Consider the following 26,973-nt stretch of genomic DNA (forward strand, 5'->3'; position numbering starts at 1 on the left):
TTACAACATTTTAATTTTTTTTGTCCTGGTGTCAGACATTCATGTACTTTTAGTGTTTGTGGTATATTGTTCTCTGATCTATTCATTATTTATGATTGTTTTCCATTGCATTAATAATTAATGCAGTTACTGTATTGTCAATGTTCCATATGTATTGTTTGTTTGAAGAGATGATTGACTTTGCTTTGTTGAAATGGTTTTTCATGTATGTGCACAAAGATCTGCCTAATCCTATCAAACAGTTTTGTTGTGAATATGAAACTACTTTGCAGCTCAACATTGATTCCAATCCAAATGCAAGCTTAATGACCTGAATGAATGAATGTATTAGACCTCGTGTTGTAGATTCTTTTCATCATAAGGCATACACTGAGGATACACCTTCTCGTCAGGTGTAAGAAACTATGAATCAACTGTAACCAGTGTTTTATTGTTTTTAGTTTACTGTTTTCTCATCCCTAAACTGTGGTATGCAATGGTATGTAGAATGTTTTGAAAAAAAATATTATGGAAAGAATGTGAGAAAAATGGAGATGTGTTTGGAGACTGCCACTTGAAAACCAAATGTGTAAAAAAAAAAAAAAATACAAGCTGCATTTTGGTTTAAATATGGCTATTCATAAATTCTGGGTTAGATTTATATGTTTAAGATATTCACCTCAGGTTTTAACGTGAACTCAGTGGCTGAGCCCAGGGCACTGGCTGAAGCTTAAGGAGAATGGCCCACCCTATACACTGTACCCCTGAATCATTCAGTTTACTAGTTATTTATTAGTAATCACTAACTTTCTTCATGCTGCTTCTTCGTGTAATAGAAATCCGTTTCCTTTTTATTTAAGTGGCACATATGAGGTTTTGCTTCACCCATTTACATTACTGATCTCATGAATTATATTGAAATATACTATTATAATTCAGTAGGATTAATGTAATTAATGCTGATTTATTAAATTATCACCATTGTATGCAACTCGATTGATTCTTTCTCATAAACCTAATGAAAGGTAAACGTGATGAGAGAGAATGTTTGGAAGATAGTCTCAGATAAGATTAGTTTTTATGTATGTTGTAGATTGTGAAGGGCTCGGTTCCCTCAAGTAGTGACATGTGAATCTTTAGCGAGTTGACCAAAAGCTTTTCTTTTCTAATGCCCTTAGATACTACTGTTCATTTCAGTCAGCAAGTGCACAAGGTGATATCGAATTTCCAATCACGCACATACACTAATTTTTATGCAACTCTTTTGAAAAAGGTGTAAAGACATTACTCAGTGAGTTCTCAAATGAAGTCCACTGGCCTTTTTAGCATGACTTGTTGCAAGATCTTTGAACCTGACACTGATTTTCACTCAGAAACCTGAATTCAGTTCTCTTTCTTTATCCCTTTTTTTAATTTATATCAACTTAAAATTTCAGCACTTGACACTCAGTGAGAAGGCAGTGTTTTGGTTCAGTGGGGTTTTCTGTATGTACTCTATGAAAGTGATAAAAAATTGAAATACAAAAGCACAGATTATGCTTTTGAAGACAGTTTTGAACTGATGTTATTGATAATTATTTCTCCCTTGTGAATGTGAAGTGTACATTTTGTAAACAAATAACTGAAGTCAGAAGATATTTTTAATGTCATGGGTATTTTATGTGCAATTACTTTGAAAGGATCTTGAAAAATATGCTTACCTCCATTTTTTTCCAAAAATAAAAAGAGGATAATATATGAGGAAAAGGTGTGTTGTCTTCTTATTTTACTTAGAGCTCTATTTGCCTTCTAAGGTTACTGTCGGTGCTTAGCTGATTGCAAAATTTACTTTTCACCGCAGATAATGAACTTGTTGGTTACTGCGCACGTCAGTGAGGAGTTATTTGAGGATACCCCTGTGATTAGTCATTAGAGTTCAGTGGAGGAGTTGATGATCTACTTGTGCTGGAGAATCTACACTGATTCACTGCTCTGTACTATGTGTGATCAGCATATTAACAAGACACTTGTCATGTTTACAATATATTTATTATGAAATATGTGCAGTACCAGATTCCCATGACCAGGTAAGAGCATTGATTCTGAAAGGCAGATGTCCATCTAGCCTTTATGGTAGTCATTTAACACTAGTGTCCCTTTTAAAATACTTGGAATCTGCTTACTCAGAGTAAAATTCACAGGCATGTATGCTTACATAAATGTATTGTGATTGCTGTTTACTTTTTAATAGTGCAAAATACTGAAAAGACTTGAGCCCATGAATTACCTGAAGTGTTTGAATTACTGAGCCTTGAGCCAGTTCTTGTCTGAGCTCCATTCCCCTCTGCACTTACACTCTCAATTAATAGGATAAATAATATTTTGATGAAGACTCTGTAAGGCATTCAGGTAATGTCTGTTTGGGATTGCATGAACACACTAAGTCCTGTTAGAATTTTAGTAACTTCAGCAGAAAAAATTAAATGAAGTAGCAGAGTCATTTAAGAGTTTTTGGACCAGTCCTAACCAATCAGATATCACTAAAATATGTAGTTACAGTTGGACATTTCCTTATGCTTCAATTTACCCCCATTTTTACACTGAAACAGAAAAAGACCAAATTATGTCACCAATGGATGGTGGGTGTTTTTTTTTCCTTTTTTTTTAGCATAGAGGTAACATTCTAAGAGGAGCTATGGAACTATCACTGAATGCCTTTAGAGTCCTCTCAGTGTTGCTAAGGGAGATGTTGAATTTGCCTGAGATCATAGAGCCATCTGGTCAGGATATAAACTCCTCAGCAGGGTTCTTCATCTTAGTGTGTGCAAATTTATGTGGTTGAGCCTCAGTTAATATCACAACACAATTTCAAGCCCCATTTTTTTTTTACTAATGTCCAGTGCCCCTCCCTTACAATGGTTCTGTAACAGCAAGAATACGGTTACTGTTTTACAAGTCATGTTTCAGTTGTGAGCTTATATTTATGATAGTTCTCATCTTTGTACAACAGAGGAATTTCTACATCATAGCTTCTTTCACAGCAAGAGAACTCTTACATGAAAGGAAGTTTTAATATCAGTGCAATCTGTTCAATACTAGCAGCTAAATATCCTTCAAATGAAATAAAAATGTTACTGATTTACTTTTGAGATATTACAATACATTGGTTAATATCTTTGAAATATTAGGCTTTGCCTTTATGTTGTAACCTCTAGGCTATGTGTCAGGAGGCTTAGCCTAAAACTTAAAAATCGTTTTTGATCAGCTGTGTGCCACGGTGGTGCAAAATAGCAACACCAACAGGTATACAATATACAGAGATAAAAAAGGTTTTATGTATTTAGGTGTAAACCATTGTAGCCAGCAACAGCATATATGACACACCCAAAATAGTCAAAATTATGACCCTCAATCAGACTGGGTGCATTTTTCAAAAGCTTCATCTGAAATATTGACAGCGCGCACCACAATTCAAAAGATGCTTCGTATGAAATTCATGATACCTGTCTTATTTATACACTACATGGTAAAGGACGATGGCAAAGCGTCTTCCTCGGCGATTTATCACCAGCTCTGGCAAGGCAGTGGTTTGCGCAGTCATCTCCATAGCGGGCAACGTGTCCACCCGACAAACAGCACAAACCACTACCTCAGCCAGAACACGGTGTCCAACAAGTATCCCATTCACCCCTTTCTTCGCTATTCACACTGACCTCGAATTTGGCACGAAGAATCCCACGAATGTGGGCGTATTAATTTCGTTTTTCGTTTGAGATCATCTGAAAGACTAAAATGATTGTCATGGAAACATCTTTGCGAGACGTACAAATATGAGTAAAGGCGAAAATAAGTTTCTGGGTTTGCAAATCAAGTCGTCGTATTTAAGGAGACCAAAGGGTAGGCTTTCTGCAACCAACATCCCACATCCTACTAACCGACATTACGCTTATGACACACTCAAACACAGAGATTGTTTTAGAAATAACTTGTCATGACGTTAAGGATATTCTACTCAAATTACACTAGAATAGCATACATCTTTTTCGTTTGACTTACCGAAAACACAAAATGAAGTTTAACGCAGGAACACTCTCCCTCTTTTGGTAAAACGAATGGAAACAGATGTATGACATATGAGCAATAGTAAAAACTGTTTACTAGCCTGCATTTCTTGCACAGTTATGTGATCTACGTTCATTCGTTATTTTATGCGTTATCCTTCATTACATCCATGAACGAGCCAGTCGCTTCGCTATATATAAATCCAAAAATAACTGTATATCGCTGCATCAATTTGTATTCTGGTATACAACTTTGGATAAAAGAAAAAATCCACAGAGGCACCTTTGCATGCCACCACTAGCGACTGCTAGACATATCTTCCATGAAAGTATTATACGTACGCAACACTAACTGTTTTCCTCAGTTGCGGAGTAGCCAGTGCTGCATAAAGTTCGGGGATGACGTCAGAGCCCGAGAGGCGCTACGTTTTATTTTGCCCACATTGGATTATGGGAAACGGAGTACAGCATGTGAGCACAATAATGCCTTTGTAAGGGGGTATTTCTTTTCTGCAGAGCTTCCGAGAGGACGTGGTTAAAAATTATATCAGTGAAGTTACATTTGCGTTCTTTCGCAAACGTTGTCGTCACCACCACTTCTTTGCAGTCACTCGCAACATTAGTTTATTATCGTGGTATCCAAAAAATTAGGACACCATCAAACGTTAATGTTATTTCAGGTAAGAGCACATATAGGCTAAGTGTTATTTCTGAATCAAGTAACATCAGCTAATTTGTTGTAAGCTTCTCTCCTAACAGGAATTAACCGTAATGTGCGAATGTAATAAACAATACATCTTGGATTACTACGCTTTTCTCTTCGAAGTAATTTAAACATCTGATCTTGTTCTTACAAGTTTTTTTCTACTGTTATAGGCAGACTTCGCAGTTTATAGCCTGTTGTCACTACACCTTGCACATTCTAACCTATTGTTGGAATAATTCATTTAGCTTTTCCTTTACTGAAATTACTCAACTACGACATCATCCCACAGTTAGGCCATACCATGCAAAAGTGGTTATTTGATTCTGAAAGGACTCATTCAGTATACTTACATCGAATAAATATTCCCTTTCACAATTAAAAAACGATAAGGCCTTATAAATCCGTTAGACATTAAGACAAGTCCATTTGCAAGGCACCCATGTATCTACCACAAATCTGCCTCAAACGGATGGTCCCAGGATACAGTTGTTAAGTACTCAGACATTTTCCCATCTTTAGTTGTTTCTTTTCGTTCGAAGTTAACTGGTAATTCCCAGCTCACATTTCTCAGAGTACAAGGCTGCATCCTTTTTTCAGAAGGAAAGTCTAAATAAATGTTCCTGCGTTGAGTGAATCCTAATATATTTTGTTCGTTTAATGATTATTCTGTATCATCATATGTGTGTGCCACAACAATTTTCACATATTATTTAGTACAGCCTGTGTTACTGTAATGGAAAGTGGCAATGACATTGGCAAGCATATAAAGACTATGTGCTTAATTTAGAAATGCGGCAAAATACAGAAAATCTATTCACAAACTATTCAAGCCAGAACTTAAGGTTGAAAGAACAACCATGGTCCAGCATGTTTAGGAGAGCCTTAAGTAAAGCGAATTGAGGATTGTAAAAACCATCAATGCTGCTGCCACTCTATTTGCATGAAGATTTGCATTTTCTTTTTTCCTTTAAGAATCTGCAGCGATTTGTATAAGTTATGAAATAAGAAAACATATGTATTTATATTACCATAATCTGTACAATCTGTAATACCTATTTGACGTAAGTGATTTGCATTTCACACTAAAATCTGTATGACAGGTATATCATTTAAAAACAAGTCCTACAACCTATTTTGGCCGTGCTGAGCGCTGTTTTTATTGGTTCCTAGAATGGAGTCAAATTTATTTTAAGCCAAAAGTATTCTCTCTTTTTAAGTTTGCAATACATTCATATAGGCTCACCCCGATTACTTAGGCTCACACCAGTTACAATGTTGTTCCCTAGTGGTGAAAGGTATTTGTTGCATGTATAATGTTAAGCAACCAGTAGAGAGCGACAAATGCGCCAGTAGGCTAAACTGACAAAGAACCCTTTTCTGGTATTTACATTTATTTCATTATAATAAAAAGATATTAAAATTACAAACTCTGCGACTGTTAAATGGACCCAGTAATGTAATGAGTTAATGCTCTGACGTACTACACGGGCATGCAAATTTTAATGACATCCTAGCTTGATACTATTGGTTAAGTCTGAGCAGCAAACATAAATTCAAACTACGATACTATTCATATTCCCAACATAAGCTTCACAGCCCTTTTTTCCCAAATCCAAATTGCTGCAATACGACAAATGTAATTTTTAAAATTGTTTTTTTTTTCGCTGTTTACTATATTATACAACAGCAAATCACCATCACTATGAAATAAAAAATCACAGTCCTTTACAGTTCTTTACATGAATCGTTTAAATCTAGTAGCCCTTTTGTTTTCAACAAGCTAATCGCTAAAATGATTATACAGTGCAGTCATAGTCGTATTGCCCTTTTCCGCCGTCCTCAAACATAATAACGCTCTCAGAATCCGCACGTGAGCAGTAATAATAACAGCTGTCTTACCAATATGCCATGTAATTCATTTAAACATTGTACATTCAGATTTGCAGGTCTTTTAGTTTTCAACATAATTCTTAAAACTGTTAGGATGTAAAGAGACGCTGAAATACTTTTCGTTACTTACAGTTCGACACAACGAAACTGTCTCTTGCCTAATTAAAACCACTGCTTACACAACCTGGGTCTGGGTCAGTATGTATAAATAAAAATGGCACAAAGATTTACACAACTTTATTGAAGTCCATATATAAATACACATGCACATTTCAAATGTAAACCCAAGTGAACTCAAGTGCAGCCAAACTTTGAAACCCCTTTATCATGCAAGGATGTCTCGCTAACTTTAAAAAAAGTCCCAGTGATAGAGCATCCTCAAAAAGACCCCAAACCCAAAGGGTCAAGGGCAAGACATCAGATTTCTGAACTACGGGACTAACACCATATTTCATACATCTGCCCTCCCAAAGGTCTTAAAGACATCGTTTTAATGCAATACATATAAATAAATAAATTTATCAAATGTGCACTCACAGAGTGAACTCTTATATACAGTATTTATAAAGCCTATGTAATCAGTCTTATGCAATCAGATAGCTCCCGCCACCTTCCATTCCCCCAAAGAGAAAGAAGATCACTTTCTACATTCCAGCTAGAACAGGTTTCCTCAAATCTGGTCCTGTAGATCCAAAATCTTGCTGTATTTATTTTGTTTTTTTTGTATCAGCCAAACACTGCCAAAGAGTGTACACACACCTGTTTCCCAAGTAAACATCAGCCTCCAGTTATGAGGTGAGAGAAAAAAAAAAACTGCAGCATGACTCTAGACCTCCAGGACTGAGGTTTGAGGAATCCTGAGCTACAGGATCATCATAAAGCATTCACCTTGGTAGGACACATACAGCAGTACCCAGTAATTGTATAGTTAATATCAAAGGCAATAAACTACTGAATTTCCCAACTCACATTCAACCAAAGCAAAAATGAAAAGTGTGTGTGTGTGTGGGGGGGGGGCCCTCTGCCCTTGCCCTACAACAAAAGCAGGACATCAGTCAAAGCATCAGTCATTCAGTATACATTCTGGCTGATTTCATACCACAGCAGTCGCAGTGCCTCTATGTCTATGCATGTGTGTATATGCATGCATGACTATGTCTGTGTATATGGTCAATGCAGACAGCCAGCTTGATAAGATATGTGAAGAAAAGGCAACAGTCTGAGATTAGATTTAAGGCTGTGGTGACTGAAACAAGAGAAAGACATCTATCACATCACCAGAATTCATAATCTCATTTATCTACTCTAAAATGAAAACATATGGTTGAAACTGAGGCTTATACCTGCAACTCTGGTAAAGCTATGGGGGTCAAACAAAACCTGCACAGAGTGATTTTAATGCATTCAAATTTAAGGGATCTTAAAAAAAAAAGGGAGATTTTGAATTCCTGGCTCACATTACACATTTTAGTCATGAGTTGAAAATGTCAGTATTAGGCTTACAGCGACTGTATAGTTTCTATGTTACACAATGTTACTCTTCTCAGTTAAGCAGAGCTGTCTGTCAATACTTTTGCCAGTGGCTTAAAGGCAGCTTTAAAAGCATATCGTTTAGAGGACACTGAGCAGCTTTAACACATTTGCAGTACATGGCATTTATACTACTAATAAAAAAAAAGAGTGATTGTGCAACAGAACAAGAGCAGTCCATACATATCAGCACATCATGAAAACCCATATATCGAGTGTTCATTCAAAATTATTTACAAGGCAAAATGATAACATGAGTGAAACAATATGCAACACTCTCCCTTTCACTCTTGCAATATAAAAACAAAACTAATCAGGAGGGAAAAACCAAAAAGCGCAATATTTTCAAAAATTATACACTAGGATATTTTTAGGCACTGACATGCCTCAACTTCATCACTCTTGCTTTTTTTTGTTGTTTTAAGGGGTTCAAAGCTTTAGTTTGCCCAATGAGTGGAAAAATCCAGTGAAAATTAAAGATGAAAACATGAGACACATTTGGAGACCACTGACAGGGGCCCTGACTCCTCATCTTGGCCGTTCCAGAACAGTCCCTCTGTGTCTGGACCCTGACGGACACTCTCCGCTGTGAGCCGAGCTGTCCGGCGCCTGTCTGTACTGATAGATGCGGATATGGCTTTGGATGTCCCCCTGTACCCAGGATCCCTCCCTCCTCAGTTGGTGTTCATGGTGATGTCGTGGTTAGGTTCTGGGTCCTCTTCTTCCTCATCATTTTCATTGTCATTCAGGTCTTCCTCTTCATCCTCATCCTCTTCGCTCTGGACAGTTGCTCCCTGGGCAGAACTACTTTCCTGTTCGTCATGGTCCTCACGGTCCAGGAGAAAGTAACCTGTTCCCTTGACTGTGTCCTGACGCTGATAGAACAGCACGTATGCCGCCTTGGACTGCATACCCAGAGACAAACATGACAGAAACACTCATGTGATAGCAGTACAGTCAGACCTAACATGGCTGATAAGAATCTCATTTAGACTGTCATGCTCACTATGAAGAACAAACGATACTTATCATTTATGTTTATATTTCTTTGTAGCTGAAGTGTTCAACAGTATTCATTCCATTAAATTTTACGCAGCGTACAGAATTTTATAATCCAGTCAAACACTTTTCAGTGTAGTTATATCAATACAATACAGATTAAATACAGAATTATTTTTATCACAGTCATATCCACTCTGTGTGAAGCCATATAACTCTACAGAAATATAACTCTACAGGGACCAGTGACCTACTGATCAGGGCTTTTATCAGAAAGTTGTCCCAGCACTACCAGAAACAGTTGTTTCTGCTGTTTTTACAGATCTGGGTTCATAACACATAGTGTTATTTGGATTATTCAAATTAATACACTGTTTCCACATGAGAGAGAGAAAGAGCACTCACCACAATCTGATCCTCATTGGCTGGAGACACGCTGCTGTCATCAAAGTAGTACCACTTCCCATCATCTTTGTTTTTTGCATAAGCAGTGTCTGATCATCAAAATATGAATTTAAAATTAATCTGTCTGTGTTACACGTGAGACAATACAGAACATGCAGTCTGGGTTTATTAGGTAGATCAGATTCACTTGAATAACCTAAAATGGTAACTCATTCAAGAGTTAAACAGCTTAACGTGCTTGGATAACCACATCAGAGGTCAGACACTACGTACATAAGGTCAATGTTCTGACTGAGTGCTGAGTACTTACAATGCCCTCCTCCCATTCCTCCATAGTGGTTGGACACAGCGATGAGGTCATAGCGGCATGGGCCAGCATTGGGATTAATGAGGAACTCCGACATGTCAAGATCACTGCAGGTTATCAGAGTTATTTCATGAACTTTAAATCAAAGGCTTTGTTCAGGTCACGTGCTGTTCCCAATACAACTGTTCTTACATGTGGTTTCACTCTAAACTCTAAAAAGTATTCAAGAATTTTTAGAACACTGTTGGGGAAAAAAAAATTCACCTCCTCCTCATAATCAACGTAGCGCAATGTATGGAAATGTGGATATTGAGCATTACACACAGGATCAGTGTCTGGCACAGTGGTTTTAGGAAAGGAAGGAGCATTTCCATAATTGTGTCAAGTACAAGAGGACAAAGGCAATCAACTACCCTGGCAAACAGGTATATTAAATAAGCCATTCACTTCTTTTACACACAACACCAGTGACCACTCTGTACACTGAGAGGGGTCAGACTGAACGGGCCTGGAGCTATATCTAGAGTGTGACCAGACTAAGCTATCAAATGACATTGGCAGGGTAATACTGATAATGAATCAGGACTGACCTGAGAGGGAAATCCACCAGGGAATCTAACTTGTCTCTCATGTAGCGGCTGTAGGAGAAGCGCTTTAAGTGGACTACCAAAACCGGCGGCAAAGACCACAGGTCCAGCTTTTTCGTGGCCTGCTGATGCTGCTTGCAATTAGGACAGTACCTGTGATCACATCCCACAATATTGAGGAATTACACACAGACATTTCAAAAGTTTTTGAACAAAAATGCATATTCAACTTATCTATTGTTTTTTTTTTTTTCGAAAGTTCATAATTTAAGGGTTTTAAAAAGTCTGCTAAGAACATTCTAAACTTCTACAAAAACAATAAGCAGTGGATTACTTCATCTTTAGAGCAGAAGTTCAAAGTCAACAGAATTATTTCTGAAACAAACACAGCATGACATATGAGAACACTGAAAGGTGCAGTATTTTACACTAAACTGGAATCTCTGTGAGACGATTCTCACAACACAGGAAGTCTATATTTTGCCATGAAAACAACTTTTCTGCTCTCCAGGGGTTCTTGTGAATATTCAGGCAATGTATTCATTTTTCAGATTAATTTAATCAATTTACTACCATCCTTATATGGACAGTTATACACGGAAAGATTAATTTTGAATATTTTTTACTAGGGTTTTAATCATGGTTTTAAAAGGTTCGTTGGAATCAATGATGCATGTTCTCTAAAGAGCTTCATCAGCCTCACTCTTCCTTATTTTTATATATATATTTACTGGATGGATGTTAATATGCTCAAGTTTAACTTTCTGTCTCACCATGGATCCTCTGCTCCAAGCTTCTCTTTAGTAGTGAAGAGCTCAATGCAGTCTTTAAGTTTAAAGAAGGCTTTCTTTTGAGGTTTGTACTCCATGCTCTCATGCTTCTCAAAGTCCTACATTCAATCAGACAGATTAAACAGCAGGTTTATTATGACATTTACATGACCACAACAACGATGCAAAAGCCCTAACAATTTTCCAACGTACCTCTGCTACACTTTCATCAAAATATTTCTTTTTCATTTCTGGTTCCCAGTCCAGTGAGAGATAGGATCTATCTGTGAGAGAAACAGAAACAAAAATAAACTGTTTAACATTCTTTTGATGGTTTCTGTTCTGTATATCTTCACTGTAAATACTCTGCAGGTTTCACACCGCTGAGTCGAAGGTGTCCCTCGTCAAATCTGATCTGTCGTGGTTCTTCCTTGATGAAACTAAGATCTGTCTTTCCCATGTTGTTAAACTGGAATGTAAAAAGACGCTTTTTATGGCCTGTCAGCTGTTGGCTTTTGGTCAAGTTCTCTGGGCCAACACCATTCTCAAGGTCATTGTCTCCACCCACAGAGTCCTCTGATTGGCTATTGTCATTTTCAGAGGGGAGCTCTTGATCTTGACTGGACTCATCATCCTGTTCATCAGTCTCCATTTCACCTGTAAGGAGTTGGAAAGGGACTGTTTAGTAATAATCCTTTAATGCTGACCACCCTATTTTGGGATCCCCATAATCGCATGACAAGCTGAACCCTTTCACATTTTAAAGAAGGACGACTTTCTTTAACCAGCTATAAGTTCCTTTTAAATACATAAAGTTGTCAGATTCTCTATCTGTATACTCTGGAAAGAAATAATGTTGAAAGTCTTCACTGCTCTGTATCGACCCCAAATAAAAGTAAAAGTGCAATAATCAGATGTATACTAACTGGGTGAGCCCTCCTCCAATAGACCATTGGTGGTATTGCCATTGATGGTGTGCTGTTTAGAGGAGTGAGTGTCATCAGACTCCTCGTCATCCAGGGCAGAGCGTACATAACGACTGGAAGCAGGGAACACACAAACATAGTAAATTACTAAAAGGTTAAAGTTACACCTGGGGGAGGAGACAGAGAGAGACAGACTGAGTTAGAGGGCCTACCACAGACGCATCAGCAGCAGGTTGTAGAACTTGTCCTCACTCAGGGTGCGTGGTACAGTGATGAGAAAGGGCTGGCCAAAGAGCGGCGTGCTGGTGTGGTTATACCCAGACTGCTTATACTTCTCTCTCAGGTGCACAGGAATGACCACATGATCCGTGTCCTCCAACCGATTCACGGCCACTTCAAAACTACATGTCGAGAGTGGAACACAGAATAAACACTGTTGTTCATTTTGGTGACACGTTTCACGGTTTACTGAGACTGAAGGTTATGTAACTTACACATAGATGTCATCCCGCTCCATTATACTGCTAAGGTTTTCATTGGTTGCAAAGATTCTATGGAAACGATGGTTGTAGATGTCTGTAACAATCATCTACAGAGGAAAAAACAGGCGTTATTATTCATGGGGAATGGAGTTTGAAGACAGTGTTTGGGTGAAATGAGTATGATACTTGCCCTCTCAGCAGGAACACCAGACAGGGCAGAGAGTGAAGCACAGAGGTCAGAGATATAGCCCACTTTGGGCACAGTCAGTTTGTACTGCAAAGAAAAGACAAGAGTATGACTCAAAAACTCTCTCCAAAGCCAAATCACTCCAACTATAGACACTCAGAACAATTAGAAGAGGCTGACTGAACTGATTCTTAAACATTTTCACCTACACGAATAACTTCTCTTGTTGGCAGGTAAGAACTAATGCCCTGAAGAAAAATCATGGTAAAATATAAAAATCAGTCAAAAAGTTATATGTCTTAGTTGCTCTACGCCAGGGGTGGGCAAATCCGGTCCTGGAGGGCCATGGTCCTGCTGTTTTTCTTGTCGACTAACTAAATACAGTCTGTGATTAGCTGAAGAGCATGCACACCTGTTTTCAAGGTGAAAATTAACAGGTAACTAAGAAGTGAAAACAAAAACCCGGCAGGACATTGGCGCTCCAGGACCGGATTTGCCCACCCCTGCTCTACACACTGGTGTATGAAGATGTTAATACCTGAGTGGGTTTGGCAAGGGGGTCTAATCGCACCAAGTAGACCTCCAAAGTGCGTTCCTTTTTCATAGGCAGAGGGAGGGTCAGGTAGCAGAAAGGGTCAAAGGTCACTGAGACCTTAGAACAAACAGGGCAGACCAAGGTTGATTTGAAGAGACCATGGAAAATGTCGACTATGATGGAGTCATTTCTTTTGATGTGGTTCTCCCAAGCCTCCTCAGCAACAACCTAAAAGAGTTAACACGAATGGTTCTGTGTCAGTTTTGGAGGTACAAATGTTGAATTTAAAAAAGAAAAAAAAAATGAACGGCCACATAAACAAAAGAAGGAATAAGTAAAAAAAAGAAAAGCTGCTTTTTGTATACACGGCTGTTTGTTTAAATTTTGATCTTAAATACATTTTATATTGATTGTTTTTCAAATCATACCTCTGTTGCTCCGTTTAAGAACTTAACACGTAGTAGTAAATAAATAAAAACTACATAATCTAATATATATTATTACATAGGAGAAAATTAAAAAATAAAGGAATTTGCAGAACAGCAAAAAATAGGATGATAAATTACTTAACATTCTACAAAAGGATAAAAATTCAGCTAACTTTTTATTGATTTACTTTTCCGTATTTATTTTTTTTATTTGTTTATTCGCTCACTTTTTCCCACTTATACTCTTATCAGCATGTTAATGCCACCACTGAGATTTGATTTGAAAACTCATTTTTAATACATGTAAAGATAATTTCCTCAATAATTAATATAAATCACACAAAGTGTGTTTGTAAAATCGTTTTATCTGAAAATTCTGAGCCAAGAGATCAGCAGAAATGAGAGGAACCTTGTCTGGCCTTCCATCAGCATCTTTGAGTTGGATGTAGGGTTTTTTCCTGATTCTGTTTAGGTCCTCATGAAGACCATCCAATAAGAAAGCAAGGAGCTCGTGAGAATCCTGCTGCTGGTAGCCTGAGAACTGAGGAGCAAATCGGCCTACCTGGGTCTACGGCGTAAGAAGAAAACACACACGCAGACACACACACACAAACACAGACACAGACACACACGGTGTTGGAGGTGAACCAAAATTACAGGATTCGGTTACACAAGCATTGCAGAGAGGTCGTATGATGACTGTACTGGACAGCTTGTTTACCTTGAAAGGCCGCGGCGTCACGTAGCTGTATTTGCCAGACCAGAGCTGTTTGATGAGCTCAGCATACGCTTTGGCAATCTCCCCTTTCATTCCCAAAGGGTTGTCCTCGTTCAGTTCATCTTGGTATTTATCTTTCAGGAAGTATTCCGTGAGCGGAGGTATATTGCTTAAACACTGTAAGGCCATACAAGAACTGGTATAAGGAAGCACTGAAGGAGATTTAACAAGAGTTAAATGCTGAGCAACCAAAACAAAGAAATGCATTATTTGGTACTTGGAGTCAGCATACATTTTCAGTATTATTATTCACAGATAAACAGTGAAAATGACAGAGTAACCCATATAATAATATTAAAATAGTCTGCCATAATACCTGCTCTAAAGTAACCATAAAATATCTTTTGCGCTGCTCATAACAACCTGAGGGTTTTGTATCAAAAACCGAATTAAAAAAAAAAAATTAAAAAGATAAATAAATAAAAAATAATAATAATAATAATAATAATAGTAATAGAAACTAAGGTAGCAAATCCATTTCACAAATTCCATACAAATTTATGACAACTATTGTACTTCATTCGACAGTACACACTTGACTTCATTCTCTCGAGGATGTGATGAGAAGTCTTCTATAAGCAGGTGCATACAGACAGCTCTGCCCGTTTAAAGGTAGGAGGTGACAGAGGACCCTGTGTACCTGTGTGGCTGAGTTCATGAAGCAGGTGTTTCCCAGGTTGGAGAGTCCACAGAGGCCTGGACGTTCACTGTGCCTGCTATGATCTGAGTAATCATAGCTGTTATAAGGAGGATAGGACGGAAGGCTATAGCTAGAGTTTTTTACACTGTAGAAAGACACACAGCAGAAGGAAAGAGGAACATTTAGTGAAGGATCCTACAGGAATAAAAAATGAATTTCAGTTAGTCACACATCACAAGCATAGAACCACCAAATCGTAAAGCAGACGTGTATAAACAGTCACTGTTCGATCTCCATGGTCTTAGAGACACCACAAAATCACTGCCACTCATTAAAACACAAACTTCAGCTGCGTTTGCACGCACGCACACACACCCAAACACACGCACACATACACGTGTGTGTGCCGACACACATACGCACACGCGCGCACACAAAAAAACCCCTGAAATCCTACAAACAGTAGCGAGAAAGAACTCGGCTCCACGCGATAAAGCTACAAGTTCGGTACGACTTTTGAAATGTCTTCCAGTAAAAGCTCTGCATTCCATATTGCTTGAGAAGAGCAGGAGCAGCGGTGAGCAGACCTGCGGGTGCAGTGCACAGCTCTGTCCCATTGATCAGCCGACGTGGCCTCGGTGCTCAGCACTCTCTCTACCCTCCTCTCTAACTCTACCCTCTCTGGTCTCAGGCACCACCAGCAGCACAGGAGCATCTCCCTCCTAGAGCGCGCTCCATGCCCCGGCCCCCCACTCAGAGCCCACGCGCACGGGAAGACAGACAGCCAGGGGAGAGGCCTCCAGGCTCCGGAGCTCCGGAGAGAGAGGCAGTCACAAATGAAAAAGCGGAGTTTTCCGGGCCGAGTGTGTCATTTTCACTGTCCCGTCCTGGATGCGCTTGCACGGGGGATATTTATAGCAACGGCAGGAGAAAAGCAAGCGAGGCAGCTTCAGGAGCCAGTGGTATAGAAGAGAGGGGGAGGGAGAGAGTGAAAGAGAGAGAGAGGGACAGAGGAAAGGGGGAGGAGTGGGGGGGGGGGCGCAGCTGATACACTAATGCTGGCTGAGCCTGCAGTATGCAAAGCAATCCGGATAAGACCTCATAGTACAGCCTTAAACGTGTGACTAAGCATTTCTCTGAGCCTTATGCTAACTCCCCTTTATTCCACAAATGGAGGAGGAAGAACATAGGTGAACACAGGTTATCATCAAACCGATTGAGCATATATTAGACTCGATGGTGCCGGACAAATAAGGGACCAGTTTCAAGATCCTGAAGGTCATAGAGACTGCAGCTTAGAGAGAGAGAGAGAGAGAGAGAGAGAGAGAGACAGAGAGAGAAAGAGAAAGAGAAAGAGAGAGAGAGAGAGGGGATGGAGAGAGAGAGAGGGAGGGAGGGAGGGAGAGAGGGGGAGAGAGAGAGAGAGAGAGAGAGAGAGAGAGAGAGAGAGGGAGGGAGAGATGGGGAGGGAGGGGGAGAGAGAGAGGGGAGGGAGGGGGGGAAAGAGAAGGATAGAGAGAGAGCCAGAAAGAGGCACTGAGTAGAAGAGAGAGAAAGAGAAATGCGGATGGGAGGCCTTATAGTATCTACTCACAGGTAAAGCTACAATTAACATGCAGTCCACCTAGCCACAGCACTGTTCCTTATTATGAACTTACATTCAAAAACACTTCCCAAAGCTACACAACACTGTTTTCACACCCAACTGTGCACCACTTGCTTTTCTGAGCAATAACATATTAAAAGTTCACAATCAGAATAAAATCAAAACAACCTGTAGGGCCACCTAATTTTGCAAATCGAGTAACACACAATCACAAACAGAACTTCAAAATATCATCAGCAGTGACTTAAGGGATTAGATGATCTGCAATACATACTGCATGCAGTAACAAAACGCTGTCTGTGTGTTTGGACAACACCAACACACCAGCTGGGTTTGAGAGCAGATTTTAGTCAACAGCCTACACCTGCCGAACCCTTGCTTCAGCATGCAGTGGTGCAGGAGTGGCCACAACAAAGCCAATCTATTGATCTACTCAACATCACAAACTAAATCTATACTAGCGCTCTCTGACAGGTCTCAAAGGACAAGTCCGCTGTTTGGCTTATGTTCTTAGTGTCTGATACCACTGTAAAATCATTGTGGCCCTCCACAACAGGGAGCATCAGCATACAACTTGACACTCTGTGACCTGTGCAGAGAAATACTGAAAAACATCCAAATACTCCAAATGGTGTCCTCCAATCTCACAATTATTAAAGATCTGGTAGCACTGATGTAAGCTGAAAATGGTCAGCTGGATAAAAGCACACACACTACACTACACTACATAAACAGAAAACCATCTCCGTTTTTGTATTCGTTTAAAATCAGCCACATCCACCCCAGACCAAAAAATGAAGAACAGAATCCACTTTAAGAGTATTTGGACAAGACCAGAAAGACACAAAGAATCCCCATGCGTCACTATGACCCACCCCCCACCCGCTTAGCCACGCCCATTGGCGCTTACTTCCTGCTGCTGAAGCTGCTGTTATGATTGTTTGTGAGAGATGAAGGGGAGATCTTTGGTAAAGCAGAGAGATTTGAAGCACCAGATGACCTTCAAAAGATAAGAATAGCATGAATTAGAGAAAAAAAAGGATTCAAACTCAGAGTGAGTGTTAATCATACAGAAATATGAAATGGGTTTAGAGAATTATGGCAGCAACCAAGGCAAAATACGTACAGAGCAAATATATAATGAGAAATACTTGGAATAAAAACAAAAGGCTGAAATGCAGCAGGTAAAGGGTAAAAATCCTAAACATTAGCATCAGATAGAGCCAAACCACCTACAAATCTTCAAGGTCAGAGTGACTTTCTCTATCACAGCAGTTCCAAATCCACACACAAACACAACATATCAGGGGCATGGGAACACATCAAGCAGTCTGATACGCTGAAACAGACACAAGGAGGAGAGTGAAGGATCAGAACCGCTTACTTGGGTGTGGAGGAACCTCGCGGCCATGTTCCATCCTCATTCTTCTGCTCTATGACAAGGACCTGACAGGGGATATAAGCATTTTAAATACTCACAGTAAATACACAGTACTTGCTATAACTGGAAATTAGATACAGTTAATATTCAGTAAAAATAAATTACTAAACACATTAGGTACAGTTAATATTCCATATGAATTCATCAATTACTTAATTAGATGCAGTTAATACTTCTTATAAATAAATTAATAAGTAAATAAGAAAGAGTTAATATTCCATTGCAGTGGTTCTAAAGAAGGGCTTAACCATTATGTTTTTTGGGTTTTTGTTTTTTTTTTCAGGGTCAGTACTGATAACAAATATTAGTAATCAAGGGGACCAGTGACTAATACTTATGGCTGATATTCATTTGCGGTAAATATGAAAATTTAAGTACAGTAATAGTTACGAACTTTAAAACTTCATTGAAAATTTGTTCATTTTATTTTTTAAGCTTACATTTGAAAAGGGTATTTTGGTCCAGTTTTCCGTTCTAACATGTTTACTAGTGTTACTGTTTACTCTCTTGATCGATTTTCAATCCATACTGTATGATTCAACATTTTAATTTCCATCTTCTTTCTTTGTTTCAAACATATCACAATCGATGCAAAACCTAGTTTGAAATTACCTGTTGCCTCTCTAAACAATGATCTTGACCATACAAAGGACACGTGTTAATGATGTTTGTAAGACCATATAAAGAAGATGTTTTTCATTAGACATTCAGTGGGAAACAGCGGGAGAAAAGGGCTCACAAAAGGCCAAGTGTAAACTAACAATGAGAAGGGTGGGAATGGGAAGCCACTTAATTACAAAACTAAATATTTAATCTGCCTCCGTAGTGCAAAAGGAATCAAGCATGTTAGCAAGTACGGGAACTCAAGATAGGCTTTGATACAAGCTGACAAGTCTGATAAGCACCTTGATTTAGCTTCCAGCATCTATCTTGTGTTCCTGTGCTTGTTTATGTACTTCATTATTTTTACAAAGTTCATTTATTTATTTATTTATTTTTGGTCTGGCACCATCAAGACCACTCTGCTATGTCTTACATTTTTGTGCGTTGGTATTTTGTGATAAAAACGATGTGTACACTGAAATATTTAACAGTTAATCAAACCTTTTCTAAACAGAACAGACGCCATGAAATACCACAGAGGCATGAGCATTTACTCAGTGACGCCCCCTGATGCACATCACACGCCACCATCATGTTACTTATTTTAAAAAAATAAAAGAGAAACAATACCCAGCCATGCGTTACACACCACCAGTGGGTGTTGCCCGTGAAAGGCGTGTAACTATAACCGGAGTAAACAACAGTAACGGCTGTTTGCTAGGTTTACACAACACAATGTTTACCTAAACAAAATCGATAAAAACGAATGAGGATTTAAATATGCTTCGGGAACACTAAATTACCTATATTTTGACTCGTTGAATTGTGAATGAAGTACCAAGTAAAGGTACCATAACAGAAACGTGCTGGCCATGTCTCACATTTACACTGAAAGAAATGCTGCAACAAGAGGACTGACAAGAAATGAAGTCTTTCTCCCCCATACCCAGGCATGAAATTCTTAGCAGAAATATTTGGTGATAAGGAGTCTATGTTAGATAAGGGGTCTCATGTTTACAGATAATGTAGGGTATAGCTGAGCAATGTCCGCACACTGTTTCAGCTAAGAATGCAATGAAGGGGTGACTAGAAAGTTGATACTATGACAAAACAGCATCTGTTTGCTGTTTTTATGTCGACTCAATTAGGAATGAGCAAATATGTACAAAGCTTGCATTTTTTTTTTTTTTAAGTCTTTGGTAAGTGACCTTTGAGTTGACACTGTATAGAACATCTTTTTTTTAAATTATAAACAGTGTTTTCATTTTGTTATTTAGTACTTATTTAGTTTTGTAGTGAGGTGACAAAGATTTCAAAATATCCTTTTTTTACGGTGTGACTTTATGTTCTCGTGTGCTTTTAGCCTTGATAGGCAGTAACATGACATATCTGAAATGCGTCACAATCAGTTTTGTCATAATCACAATCGCAATAAGTGCCAAACTAATCTTGATATGATTTTAGGACCATGTTGCACAGCCATAAAATGCATGATGAAGAATTAATTAAAAACAAATGCCTTCTGCCGCATCATTCTAAAAGAATTGCAAGAGGATTGTTTCACTACCAAGCAAATATGGTAAGACTGAAGTGTTCTCTCACCGAGTAAAAGTCATGTGAACATTATTTAAGCTGATAATGTGGATTCTCTACTTTATCTGTATTGACTGATGTGTAGGGCATGTGTGAGACTGTTAGTCTTTGGTTCAAGAGGACCATTCTGTACCTGGCCTTGGTAGAGACCAGCATCTTGAATGGTGCTGTCTGGTTTGTTCAGAGGCTCAAATGTGTTACTCATATATTTATTCCACAACCTGGTCTCTTTCTCATCAGGAATGCTGAAGAGTTTGCGCATCTCCTTTTCAATGGTGTCTGTAAGACAAACACAAAAAACACTCTCTCTTTTTTACCTGTATGAAAAAACAAGTCCTACCACAAACAGGGTGATCTTTCTCAATGGTGCTATGCAGCATAAGGAGTGACTAGGTCCATATCAAATATAAAAAGATTACAGTCAAACATCAGAACTTACACATCTTGAATTTTCCAACAACCTAACTATGACTGGTGAAAAAAATACATTAGTGAGAACAAGAGAAACCACAGCAGGCTTCTTTTACATTTACTGATTAAATTATCCAAACAAAACAAAAACAAATCACGTAATTTGACTTCACTGAATGGTAAAATTTCAGTGAAATGGAGGTAACACAAGTGAACAAAATGAATGAATATCTAACAGTGAGGACTCGTTTTAGGTTCTCTGTTGCTATGTTTGAAAGGACTAGCGTCAACATCAAACATTCACTCAGAAACAACATAAAGCTTACCACGTGAGGATATGGAGAGGATGGCTCGTTCTAGTTTAAAGCCTGGTGAATAACCAGTTAGAAATCCACCTTGGATTTTGTGAACCAATATAAAGACTAACACTATGGTGGTTCATAATCTACACAGTGATGGTACCTTTTCTGTTATTTTATTAAAAGAATCTGAAGGTTGGTTGAAAGTTTTGCAGCAGAGGACTTTTGAAGAATTGTAAACAGAGAATTGTAAAGGACATGTTTTTTGTTTAAAATATTAAGTGTGAATATATGAATCAACACTAACAGATGTGAAAGAATTCACACTTTAAAATACTTCTTTCAGGGCCTGAAGTAGACATATTCTTTTTGTAAAAATTAATAACATGAAATTTGAATCAATGCTAACAGAAAGAATTCATGGTCTAAGGTGTTTCTTACAGTGCATAATGTTTTCCCCCCATTATTCAAATTATCCATTAACCACAGGTGGCCCCCTGAGACAGCAGCCATCTAAGTCAAGATACATGAGGCTAGTACATGCTAAATTTGTGAAGCCTGCTACGATGCCACTGCTTCTTTTCTCGGGTGGAGTTGAGTAGCACCATGGAGCAACAGAAAACAGCTGGAGAAAGGCCTACCACAAAACACCTTAAGCTAAACAGGTGGCTGAAATCAAGTGACTATCAGCAAAAATGAGAGTGACTCTAGCAGATAGAAATCCATGACTTCACTCAACACAACTCAGTACAAGACACGAAGAATATTCCTCATGAGATTCACTAATAACTGCCCAGAGAAAAGTCTTAAAGTGGCATGTTGAAGTCTGCTTTTTCAACTAATTGCATGTGGTAGCAATCACACATCCAACTTCCTGTTCTACCATTAAAATAAAAAAATAAACTATAGTAACTTATAATATATAAGTTTAAAACTACATTTTAATAGGTTCACTACAGACACTGATTCTAACTAGACACGAGAACAGAGAAATCTCATTTTGGTTGGCACAAACAAATACAAAAGAGCTGCACGAAAGACAGAGGAGATGAACATACCTATTGTGTCTGCTTTGCTGAAACGCCTAGTGACGACATTTTCCATATTACTGTCTTCACATAGCTTCAGTTCAGTGAGGTAGACCTCCACCTTGCAGTGCTTCACAAACATACCCTGTTCCACCACCTGTGATGAGTAAAATGAGACAGCATGTTCAGGGTGCAAAATCTCATGTGACTTCCACTCATACGGATTTTGCAATGAAATACAACAAACACTTTTCAGTGTCGTACTAACTTAAAGAGTGAAGCAGTTCTCTTTTTACTTTGTACATGAACATGGAAAGAAAAAGAGAATTAAGAGTCAACCGACAAAACATTAACACTTTTACCATGGGATACCAGTTTAAAAAAAAAAAATCTTCAAAAGAACAGACACTGATGTTTTAAAGCATGTATTACAACTGCAGTAATTCACAACAGATCTACAGAGGGCACACAAGTTTCAGAAACTCTAACCAGAGAAATGCCAGGTGTAAGCTAAGTTTGAGGGTTTTTTGGTATTCTAAGGGGTCTGTCAATCTGTTGATATAAGCAAGTCAACGAGACTCTTTATTTAGCAACAACGCGTAGAGACAGCTGAAGGGTCCCATCCTATTTATTTCACTGAACCCTCCACTTGTGGCCCCACACAGCACTAGGAAAAGGACTGTCCCAGTAAGACTTCAGATTCACTGCTTTATACAAAGCCTCTGGGTTTCAGACAACACAGAAAAAAAAACAACACTCTCTACAGACTCAGATTAGTCCAACACTCAAATAACCAAGTCTACAATTCTCTCCAGTTCACTGTCTGTGCTCGCTCACTCATCACTCATCACTCTCTCTCTCTCTCCCCAGCACACTCTCTCAATCCTCTACCGCTCCCTCTCGGTTTGACCTCAGCCGGCACTCCTCTGCTCTAAAAACAAGGACATCCGAAATCAGACGCCCGCAAACGCGTTCAAGCCCAAAGGCCCCTTCAGACCCAGCATGACAAGCAGCCCAAAATCAGATCCCACTCGTCACCATTCAAAACCAGAAGCCCAAATGTGAGAAAGAGAGAGAACCTCTTGCATGTTGTGTCTCGCAGATCGCTCCATGTAGCGTTTCAGTCATCCAGAGCCCCTCTGAAAATAGTAACGCTGCGGCTACTCGATACCCCCCACGACATACATGGCAAAAAGGGGAGGATCAATGCAGTAAAGGGACACCACAGAAGCAGCCATGATGCTATGACTGTGTAAATTTGAAAATGCAGCATGGCTGCCAGTATTAACGGAAGTACAGTAGGATTGCAGAGTAACAGCGATGGATAAAACTAAAAGGAACTGACTGAATTCCACTTTAAATAAACCTAAAGCAAACGAATGATGCACAAATCACAACACATTGAACACCGACAGACTGGTGACTGAGTTATTTCACTTAATTAAGTTGTTTTGTGAAGCTAGTAATCTTTGTAAACCCTGTTCACTGCACCAAGTAACAATAAAGAATATACTCAAATTGATTTCTTTGATATAACACCCCAAAAATGTATTAATTTACTAAGTCCGCAGATACAGCCAGTGAACCAATAAAAGATACTTCCACGCTAATAATGAATGTGTTTTCACTGAGCTGTCTCCAAGCTGAGGTTTATATTGCAGAAAATGTAGCCATAATTTTTGTCAAAACAACACTTCAATAATTAAGTTTCTGTTTCCTAAATAAAACAATGTGCACAAACAGGATAAGAGAGCAGATGATCCTGAAATTCTGGCCAGAAGCTTCTACACTATTCTACCTCTGCAACCAATTGTATTCAATAAAACTTCAGAGTTTAAGTATATGGAGGGTTTATATAACAGAACAGAGTTTAAAATGTCATGCGCAGACTAAGCATAAATGGCACTAAAACCACATGTCTGAATGTACATCCCATAAGTTTTACCATCTATATGTGTGTGTAACCTACTTTTCGAGCAATTGGCTCCTGGCCCTCTGTGAGCCCATACCAGCTCACTAACTTGTTCCAGCCCTCAGTGGGAACAAGGATATAGTCCAACTCATCAATAAGATGTTCCTTGATGGCAAGTACATCACCATCTATGGAAAAAAAAAGAGAATCAAGAGTTAAATGTAATGGTTCACAATACAAATGATTTTACAGTCTGCATGTCCTGACTCGTGTCATCACAAAAGAGATGCAGTGTCATTTTGCAGTTCAATCATTTCAACCTTCCTTGCTCTTAAAATCAGATTGACAAAATTCATCAAGGTGTCATGTGCTTCTAACCTTTCAGGAGGCCTGAGTTGTCCACTGGTCCTGGGTAGACATTCTGGTCTCCCATCTGGTATTTGTCCCAGCTGTCAAATCCCACATATTTCTTCCACTGTTTAAACCAATGGCTGTCAACTAAATACCTGTGGTACAATAATGAGAAAGTTGTCACACAAACTGAACTTTTTAATAAACACAGATGCTATGGGAGTTCTCTGCTACTTGTGATCCACCAATATACAAAGTGTATTTAATGACATCAATTTTCAGCAGTGTGATTACATGATATTAGACAATTACTAGGAGCATTTTTGTTTAAACACAACGATTAATTACTTAAATACCTTAAAAGAAGTGAAACAGGCGACTGTAAGAAAAAAAAAACCCGTTCAGCAGATCTGACAAAACTGTAACGTTAAACTCTCTTTATTTGGCCTCATCCAATATATGTAATACATCGTGTGCCACTGACATTAGTTGGCTAGCTGATGCTTGACATATTTGCAGTATGCAGAGTCATGATGAATAGTACGCTTTCGGACACGAGTAAAGAAATGACTAAGCGTTTATGTTTACGCAGAAGTCATTGGTTTCTCATGACACGTCCGTGCTTGTACCAAGTACTTTTGACAGGTGTTTTTACCGTCACCACCCTAATTCGTTGGACAGACTCGCTGTCGGGTGGAAACTAATTGACATGGCAAAATCCTGACATAACTTACAATCTCTCCACGGTTTTGAAAATATTAATTATTCCAAATATACTCAGTCCCTTCACCTACGTAGTCACTGTTCAGATCTGAGGTTTAAAGCTTGTTAATAACAGAAATTAGTTTAATGCTGTGATAGCGAACAATCGGACAGGCTAACACTGTAACGTCAGCTAGCTGTCAACATGGCCTATATCGCCTATTTTCTGTTCCTTTGCAGTTTTGACAGCCACAATCAAGGTGATCTACAACAACCTTAGATATAAGAACACCAGTTGGTAAACTCTTACCAAGTATCTCCCTTTCGTAGCTGAGTTTTCAGCAGCGCTGCGACCTCTCCTCTTTGAGTTTCTAGATCAGCCGCTCCTCCCTCCGCCATCTTTACTCAGACATCACCCGCTGCATTGTGGGATAGAGAGCGAGCGTCGCCACTTCACGTCGAGTGCAAAGATAAGCGGTTTTAGCCAATCATCAACGTGTTTCGGGCCGCGCTTGCCAGACCAAACGGATAGTTCGAAATTAACAGAATGCAACAAATTTTACGAAAAATATCGACGTCTAGTGGTTGTGTTTGTCAACTACATGGCGCGATCGTAAAATACTGTAGTACATGAACAAATTCTTTCTTTCTTTCTTTCTTTTAAGAAGTAAATAAAACTCATGAGTAAATAAAATGAATGACAAAAGACAAAATATGAAATATTTAAAAATGATAAAGGACAAAATAATAAAGGAATTCATTTCTTATTAGAAACCTTGCAAAAGACGCAAAAGAAAAAATAATTAAACCAAAAAACTGAAAACTTGGGACTTGCTACATAAGCATCTTTTTGAATATGTTACTTTTTAGCTTGCTTTCCACAAAAAAAATGTATTTCAGATTTCTTTTAGAAATGATCTATAAAAATAGGGGGGTAGTCTGTTATTACTGGACACTACTGACTTACGGTCTGGACACTACTTTGACTTGATTACAGCATAAATCTTTTTCACCTATAGGCTTGGCAAAGCAATGTGCTAATACACTATCAGGTCAGATGGAATGTGCTAAGTAGTTAAATCGCAATAAACCTGGCCACTTTAGCACATCCAAGGCATTTTATGAAAGGTATCACTGGTGTGGACTTTATCTGGATGTGATGAAAGTGCCAGTTCATATCACTGAGCTTGGTTTTGAGCAAGATGATAAGACTGTCCCATGTATCTCACTGATATTCATGCTATAATTTTGGGCAAAATGTTTTTATTGCACAAAATGCTTTGGTGTTTGAATTATGACTACATCAACAATTAGTGACTTACAAATTTAAGTAACATATTACATTCCATTTCATATTTACAAATCAATGATTGACAGCAGTAATATTGAGACAAATTAAAGCATCGGTTGCATTTGACTGAGATTCTTTCTTTCTCCACTCATTCATCGTGTGTTAATACCAGAGCACACAGCAACTTTCTTGATTGTACACCAAGCCATGAGATTCACAAAAGAATGCCCATAGTTTCAGTTCTCTGAATATACTTACATGTCTTTAAAATGTATTCAAAATGTAGCACAATGATACATCTCATGAGCATGGAATATTGCACTGAACTGCAATAACTGGTTGATTTACCACTTGAAAAACAAGTTGTTAACCCAAGAGGATTAGCTGCAGTGAAAACGTTTTTAACACATTTTTTAACACTATTTTAAAAAGTGGAGAAACAGTTTGTTTTGAGTAAGTTTTTGGTTTGTTTGTTTGTTTGTTTCATGTTGTTTTGCTTTTAAATCAGCTGTTTCTCAATTAAAAACAAAACCGATATGTGTAGATC

The 26,973-nt window shown here is 38.6% G+C and overlaps 1 protein-coding gene across 3 annotated transcripts; it reads right to left on the minus strand.

The window, feature by feature from the left end:
* Positions 1 to 8,433: 8,433 nt before the first annotated feature.
* On the minus strand, positions 8,434 to 25,537 carry usp15 (ubiquitin specific peptidase 15). 3 transcript variants are annotated; one of them, XM_030774999.1, is made up of 22 exons: positions 25,446 to 25,537; positions 24,461 to 24,588; positions 24,140 to 24,270; positions 22,201 to 22,327; positions 20,566 to 20,711; positions 18,180 to 18,241; positions 17,706 to 17,795; positions 15,190 to 15,334; positions 14,493 to 14,666; positions 14,181 to 14,339; positions 13,347 to 13,571; positions 12,812 to 12,895; positions 12,634 to 12,728; positions 12,352 to 12,540; positions 12,140 to 12,252; positions 11,595 to 11,870; positions 11,427 to 11,497; positions 11,217 to 11,332; positions 10,447 to 10,596; positions 9,860 to 9,963; positions 9,550 to 9,638; positions 8,434 to 9,050 (listed from the first exon to the last, which is right to left on the minus strand). In XM_030774999.1, exons 1-22 carry the CDS (start codon positions 25,532 to 25,534, stop codon positions 8,820 to 8,822), a joined length of 2,994 nt encoding a protein of 997 aa, XP_030630859.1. In that variant the 5' UTR covers positions 25,535 to 25,537; the 3' UTR covers positions 8,434 to 8,819. The 3 variants fall into 3 exon arrangements, with proteins under 3 accessions (XP_030630859.1, XP_030630867.1, XP_030630877.1); XM_030775007.1 differs by lacking the exon at positions 17,706 to 17,795; XM_030775017.1 differs by lacking the exons at positions 17,706 to 17,795; positions 18,180 to 18,241; positions 22,201 to 22,327; ... (1 more) ...; positions 24,461 to 24,588; positions 25,446 to 25,537 and having other exon boundaries at positions 20,566 to 20,588.
* Between the last annotated feature and the right edge of the window lie 1,436 nt (positions 25,538 to 26,973).

Source organism: Chanos chanos, chromosome 1 (assembly GCF_902362185.1).
Source record: "Chanos chanos chromosome 1, fChaCha1.1, whole genome shotgun sequence".
Classification (NCBI taxonomy): domain Eukaryota; kingdom Metazoa; phylum Chordata; class Actinopteri; order Gonorynchiformes; family Chanidae; genus Chanos; species Chanos chanos.

What these genes read in the sequence shown, in the direction of transcription:
- usp15 (XM_030774999.1), bottom strand. Translation starts at nt 25,534, where the DNA reads ATGGCGGAGGGAGGAGCGGCTGATCTAGAAACTCAAAGAGGAGAGGTC. An exon ending in GAGCGGGATGACATCTATGT is followed by an intron (nt 12,541 to 12,633) that starts GTAAGTTACATA and finishes CTCGACATGTAG; the next exon opens with TTTTGAAGTGGCCGTGAATC. An exon ending in CTTGGAGCAGAGGATCCATG is followed by an intron (nt 10,597 to 11,216) that starts GTGAGACAGAAA and finishes ATGTGATCACAG; the next exon opens with GTACTGTCCTAATTGCAAGC.